This window comes from Blennius ocellaris (assembly GCF_963422515.1).
Source record: "Blennius ocellaris genome assembly, chromosome: 4".
Lineage (NCBI taxonomy): Eukaryota > Metazoa > Chordata > Actinopteri > Blenniiformes > Blenniidae > Blennius > Blennius ocellaris.
Genome location: NC_137653.1, coordinates 27,965,508 through 27,972,866, shown reverse-complemented (window position 1 = coordinate 27,972,866; position 7,359 = coordinate 27,965,508). Strand labels below are relative to the sequence as shown.

Here is a 7,359-nt window from a genome sequence, read left to right as displayed (position 1 = left end):
AATTTATTTAACAAACTCCAAAAAAATTTCAAAATAAAAAGTATTACCGAGCTTATTTGTCAAAGGGTTGGATCAGAATATTTCCCAATGAACTAAGAGTTTTGTCAACATTATGTAGGCAGTTGGTATATTATTGATTTGTGATCTAATCTTCTGCTCTTTGTATTTGATGTTTTCAGTCTGTTTGTCCATTTGTTTATGTTTGTACCGACGACGCTACGTAAAGATTCACGGCTATTGTTTTGTGTTGAGCTCAGGTGAGCTTTAGACTGGAATCACATCCAAACTGAGCATATCAGGCGGCGGTGTCAAACACACAGCCGCCAGCAGAGAGTCCGATTAAGGACTTCTGATTTTTTTTTTAATTCCCCAGAAAAGTAAGTGCTGTTTCTAAAAGATTCCTTGTTGGTTGCACCTCTAAAAAAATAAAGACACAAACAAACACAAAGAATTCACATTCTTTTAATGCAACAAAAACATTTTAAAAATGTGGCTATTTGGCACCTCAGTTAAAAAGCCAAATTGTCAATGTTTAAGAATAAGCGCTTGTTCATGACGTGTTTGACGCCTTCATCCATTTAGGAAAGTTGTACAGAAACAGATGAAAACTCTCCCAGGCTTCAGCTGCCTCGCATTATCTTTGACCTGTCAGCAGCCACACACTCACTGTGAATGTTGCACTACTTTTGTATTTTTCACTGGATGTTACATTATTTATTCTCCATTTTTTGAGCACTATTTAAAATAAAACAGTTTTTTCCCACATGGTCTTGTGTTCTGGTGTTTGGTTGTCGCGGGAGGCAGCTGATTCCACTCTGCTGGTCAAAATATGTCCTGTTGGTTCAAACTGCCAGCAGATCAGGTCTGGGTTGGAGTTTGCATGTTGTCCAGGATTACTATTGCAACGACACATCACTAGTAGTGTAAAACCAGCCTGTCTCACAGCGGTCTAAACCCAGCGCACGTTTCCCTAAAAGGGGGTGAAGAATCCAACGCTTGGTGAATTCTGCTTCACAATGACAGGAAGAGCCGACATCCAAGCATCAGTAGAATGTGTCCTGGCATCCCAGCTGTGGAGAAGCGAGTTGTGGTCCTCTGTGAGTGTGTGAGCTGCTCCAGGTGGTCGTCTTTCCTCCTCAGCTCAGTGATCTCCAGAAGCTCTCAATCTCCATTCAACTCACTCTCCTGCTGGGATCTGAGCAACTGCTTTACATCTGTGCTTCTCCTGGATGAGAAGGATCAGCTGGGTGAAGATCTAAAAACCATGTTTAAAGCTCATCTGGAAATTTTACCGAACAAATTGCAAAACGGATTCACCAAGAGAAAAAGTAGATCTGAACTGAAAGGAACTGAGGTTTTTACAAAACCCAGGTTTCAATCGGCCGTAATGGAAAAAAGCATCTCAATGGAAGGAGTCGGTCTGTGGAACCGTCTTGATTGTAAAATTAAAACTTCTAAATCCATTGATGTGTTTAAGAAACTTGTTAAATTATCAATGTTACAGAAATACGACACTGCGGAGAAGCAGATTAACCTTATTTATTTATTTATTTTGTGTTTGATGTTTTGGAAAAAGACGCTGCATGTGAATGAACTGGAACTGTAAATGATTTAGTGTTGATAAGGGGCAGACATTATAAGTTTTACTTCTTTCTGCTCCTTTTCATTCATATGAAATGCTGTTGTTGCATTGCTTTAAATGAATGAAATAAATAATAAAATGAAAAATGAAAAAAGATCTTCTCCTCCACCGTTTGATCAGCAGAGACATTGATGTTCAGGCGACTTCAGGGACTCCTCTTGATCCTGGATCCTCTGCTGGGTGATCTATTGACTCTCCCCCAGAACCCTCCGCCTCTCTGCTCTGCCTGCTGCAGCTGAGATCATGTCCTGTCCTGCTCTCCACCCTGGAGGCTTTGGATAAACTTCATGAAGCTGCTTTGTGCATAGGGAATCGTCTCCGCATCCTCCGGTAGATCCAGACAGACAGGCAGAACAAGAGAACGCATTCCTTTCAGTTTTCTACAGCGATGCATGACATGAAAAGCACTGATCCTAATGGAGAGCCCTGAGGAACTCCTAAAGATTCATCACAGCACACAGGAGATACTACGTAATGTGCATTTATTGAGAAAATAATAATAATACATGATATTTATAATGCGCTTTAAGGTATTCAAGGATTATTCAAATAACATTAATACAAAAAGAAACCCTGCCTGTCACTACTGAAGTCAGAATCCATCATGACATTTGTCGTATTTACAGCATCTTTACACCTGCATGTGGCACTTGATGAGTTCAGTTATTCAACCAGGAAGCAGCTTGTGGACGAGTCCGAGACACACGCCTCGCAGCAGTGTGACAGCAACTCCACCTCACAACACAAAATACTTTCATCTCATTTGGTAATACAGCATTTTTCTTTAATCTTCTGAGAATATCATTGTAGCCATTAGTCAAATAATATTACATGTCCTGAAGTCTACGTACAGACTTTGTTGAAAAGTCCATCAGTGAAACGACTTAAATACTTTAATGAAGGTATACAAATATACATTACAAGACTTACATATTTCAGAATCCATGGAAACCAATATTTCCATCACAATTCAGTGTATGACAGCCAAATATAATGATAAATAAGCTTATATAAGAGTGTATGTTGTCTATGTCTAGTCAAAACAAAGATTTTCACTTGGTGTAACGCTCAAAAACCATAAATGCGAAGAAAAATCAGTGAATGCTTTCAAAATGTCTCTGTTTCAATGGACTGAACGTCCATGTGGACAGTCGACCTGCTTCGGTCATGTGACTGCGTGGACACGTCGTCCGAGTGCAGCCTCACAGCAGGTGTGAACAGGTGAGCAGCAGGTGAGTCCCTGCTGTCGACTCCTCAAACGAAGCGCTCAGCTCAGGTCCAGCAGCCAATCACATGAGGGAACACACTCCAGACTGAAGAGGCTGGTCCTTCTGAGCCACAGCGCCCATGCTGCAACACACACACATTACGTTATCTCTGCACAATAATGCAAATACAATATATTTCAAAATGGATGGAAATGAAAGTGGAATGAAGCTCAAAGTTGGGGATGGGAATTGATAAGATTTGGTTCTTTATCAATTATTGTCGATTCTCATTTGGAAAAGAAACCTGCAGTATCACCAGCAAAGGACGTGCTAACGTTGCCGCTGGTAATACTCCTGAGCGGATGGAAAATGCAACATTCATTCAAAGTGATCGCTTCTGTGTGCAAATGTTCCTGTTCATTGCTCGTACTTCCTCCCTTTGAAATATCCACTTTGCAAGTATTTAAAGTTCTACTGTCCTTTCTCCTGAAATGGAACCAAATTTCACGTTTGTGCCACTTGTGCGTCACGGTTCCTGCTGGATGCACTGGTGAATGACGTCGCCACACAGGTTGCGTCGCTTGCATAAGCTATGAAACGTGTGTGGTGACGTCACTGGAATCGATAAGGGAGTTGTTTGTAAAGCTGACGTCGAAGCTGATTTTACTTCTTAAAAGAGACCTTTAATAACCTCGGACAGTAACGAATTAAAACATGTTTATTTTGTTGGGACAGGAAATGTGTCTCCGCTCACCTGCTGCATGGCCTGAAGGGGGCGTCGCTCTCAGGGTGGAAGTTATGTACGTCCCCGGGCTGGCTCTGGCTGGCCCTCAGCTGCACACAGGCGCCTCGGCACGCCTCGGCCCTGGGCTGACTGCAGCACGGGCACGGGGCCGCATGGACGGGGTTCCCATTGGGGTCGAGGGAGTTGATCCCCGGGTCGCTGTGGGCTGCGTCGTGCACCACGATGTCGGGCATGCAGAGGGGGGAGGTGGGGGACTCGCAGTGGGACAGCTTCTTCATGTGGTTGATGACTGAGGCGGCGTTGAACGCTTGCTGTGGGGGAAAAGACACAGTCTGATGTCAGTCCATCTGGCTCAAAATGGACCTCTTACATGTTTTAGTGCATCTCAATTACATTGCCAGTTGGCCAAATTGGTAAAATAGTGCCATAGTAACCTTTAAACTCAGATTTAAAGATTTTTTTGGGTTGTGGCGCAGACTATGCATCATGAAAATGTCTTAATTTTCACAAAACACAACAATTACTATGAAGACGACTACAATCTCAACATAAAACCAAATTTAATTCAACCTTCTGGTGCAAAATACAGTGAAATGTCAAAAAAACAATGTGGCCAGCTTTCATGGCAGCATCACTGATATCTCAGCATTGTGTTGGGTCACTACTCTTCAGAAATGTCTTTACATTATCAATGTTTCTTGAAGATTTTTACCACTATCTTAGTGGTTTGACCATATTGGAGCCTCTTGCAGGCCTTATGTTTGACTCCCCTGACAGCGACTAGAAGTTGACCTGCAGTACACAGCAGCTCCATTGTGTTCAACAAAAAGGAAATAAAACTTAATACCTAAAGTACAGATACCTGATGAATCGATTTCCTCTGTACTTATTTAACTATCCCACAGGTTTACTTTGATAATATTTAAAGATGAAGGCGCTCTGGACCTGAACTCTTTGTTTGTTTGCACGGTGGCCTCGGCTTCATGTCTTGTGGGAGATGTGATGTGAACCAGAAGCAGAGTCACTTACCCGCCACTTCGATTTGGCAAAGTTTTTCTCCATCTGTTCACACACAGACTGATAAATGTCCAGATCTTTAGCCGAGTCCGCGGCGATCCTGCAGTCAGATCAGGGACACGCACATGTCAGGGTTGGAGAAACACACACACAGCACACACTGAAACCCCGGCAGAGGAAGAGGGACTCACCATGGGTGTCTGAGCGCCTGGTCGGTGGTGAAGCGCTTTGTGGGGTTTTTTTCCATCATGTTCCTGATGAAGTCTTTGGCTGGAGACACCAGACATGGGCAGAATTAGACAAATTATCCACAGACTCTTTAAAATGTATCTTCCTGAACAAATCAGGTTTAAAGAGGTCATATTATGTAAAATCCACTTCCTAAAGGTTTTCCACCAGTAATAATCGTCTCCACACCTGGAACGACGCCCCAGAAGTGAAGACAGTGTGTCCTCTCTCTCCCTGGCTTGTTCCAGGTTTTAAAAAGTGTGTTGCTCCAACCAGCCAGTCAGAAATCAAACCCTATATAGTGTCATCGAGGGTTTAGCCAATCACAATCAAGGTAGGCTCCTCCCCTTTGACTCCTCCCACAATTATGCAGCTCTGCTCTGGCACATGGCACCACGAGAGGAAGTACTTCCTCCTCTTCCCTTAGATGGGCATGTGTGGGCGGAGCCAGTCCAGCTCACACAGACACAGCAGATTCTGAATGCAGCTCCTGGGATCTGATATTCTAATGGAGGAAAATCAAGGAAAAGCTGAATTTGAGGCACTAAATTTTGAATATAACATTTTTGGACAAACGAGACCATGTCAAAGTGTTTGCAAGCTGTAGTATATGACCTCATTAAACTCTCCGTCTGTATGTTAATGCATGGACAATGTATCAATCAGGTAACATCCATGGATTGTTTTCAGGACAACCTGAGCGATCACAGTACGTGTCTCATGAAGCTGTGAATAATTATAAAAAGCTATTTTAAATGCAGCTGTCTCCTGCAAAAATCATTCAAATAACTTCTTACAAACACACAAAAACAACTGATATATTTATTTACATGTAAAGTTTCTCTGGTGCTCCTGAATTAGTAGTTGTGTGCAACAAGACATCACACAGCTCATTGTTGTGGGGCTGTGAAGGATATAACTTTTTGTAACTGGAAGATAACGAGGACTTTTGTCTGCTTCTGAGTTTAGGAAATGAAACCATATAAACTCAGAATGTCCACTAAGCAGTTGCTATTAACGCTCTCTGTGCTTTTTACAGCAGTAAATAATCCTCTTAAGGAGACCGCTGGCTGCCTCTGATTGGACACTGCTGTCCTTGATAAACGAGGCACATGATTGGTCAACAAACAGCCCAGAAGTCACCAATATTTTCCTTTAGGCTCAAAGTGGAGGCCTGGCATCAACACCGACATGTTTTTAATTGTAAATATACAAGAAATGATAAAACTGACTGATGCATTCTGTGTCCACTGTCGATCGTCCAAACCCGAGTTTCTTTTTACAGCTTTGTTCTTTAAATTTGCCATTTCATTTATTGTAAGACACAGTGAGACAGACGACCACACACACTCACATTCACACCTCGTGGGAATTCATGTTCACCAATTATCAAACAAAGACTGGCCCGGGCCATATATGAAGCCACGGTATTCTCACTGTGAGAGGGGAGCACTTAACATTCAAATTTAATCACCCAATTCATATGGTACGACATTGATCAATGACAATGTACACATTTAGATAAAATACACACACTGCAAAGTAGATTCAATGTGTTTTTTATATATATAAAACCTATGAAGCACATCAGAGATGCTTATTTGAAGGTACCTTTTTCAATGTTGTGTTGCATTGTGTATCTGGTTGACCGAATAAACTATTACCACTGCTACAATCAGTTGTTTTCTCACATGCTGATTATACTAATAATCACTTTATTAAAGTGATCATTTCAATTTCTACTTTGTCTACGATGTCCTTTTTTGTATCTACTATTTTTCCCTCAGACTGTTTTCTGCTGGACAGCTTCATTAACGTTCAGTATTTGACGAAGCAGTAGAATGTGTCAGGATTTGAAAGTCTCTGCCGAGTCGGAGTAAACAGGCTGCATCATGACTCTGACACAGACAACTATTGAAGACGTGAAGGAGGTCCTGAATTCTTAAACACTTTCTAGTTTTCATTTAGACATAACTGCTTGGATCAAAAGGTCACTTGTGTATTTCTGTTCACTTTCGCATGTGCAAACAAAAGCCAGCACAGAAACGCAACGGGGATTACTTTCTTTTTTTTTAGATTTCTTTGATGTTCGGTTGGCAGGATGTACGACATGTCTCAAAATAGTCTCTTATTTAATCTGCCTTGCTCACTTACATCTACAGTAATTCTCCCTGACCTAATCCAGCAGGTCAAACCACTGTAACTGGGCAGTATATGAGGTTAATCTCTCAGGTTATATTGAGAGATCCTGCTTTAGACTCAGATAACTCTTTGGCCAAGCAGTGCCCTCACAATATATCTGTCAATGAATGTGAAGCATTGAAGCGACTCTACCAAATGTGTGGCAACTGTCATTGCAGGTCATTTGTTCTTTTGGGGATGTTCAGCTGCATTCCGTAAATATATTCCACAATATATCACAAGCTTATCAACTTAAACGTGCACACATCGCAAATAATCATTGAATTGTGATAAATTATGTTTCCATGCACTGTGCTTTGTATTGTGTCTGAACTAGG

General features: G+C 41.7%; 1 protein-coding gene across 1 annotated transcript in view; it reads right to left on the bottom strand.

Annotated features, from left to right (window-relative positions):
- Nucleotides 1–2,619: 2,619 nt before the first annotated feature.
- LOC308129249 (calcium/calmodulin-dependent protein kinase type 1D-like) overlaps nucleotides 2,620–7,359 on the bottom strand; it is an 11,856-nt gene continuing 7,116 nt past the window's right edge. Inside the window, exons 8-11 of the mRNA XM_080495105.1 lie at nucleotides 4,804–4,882; nucleotides 4,625–4,712; nucleotides 3,605–3,906; nucleotides 2,620–2,992 (exon numbers count right to left, since the gene is read on the bottom strand). Coding sequence (XP_080351231.1) covers nucleotides 2,932–2,992; nucleotides 3,605–3,906; nucleotides 4,625–4,712; nucleotides 4,804–4,882 — 530 coding nt within the window. The 3' untranslated portion in view covers nucleotides 2,620–2,931. The remainder of the gene's footprint in view (nucleotides 2,993–3,604; nucleotides 3,907–4,624; nucleotides 4,713–4,803; nucleotides 4,883–7,359) is intronic.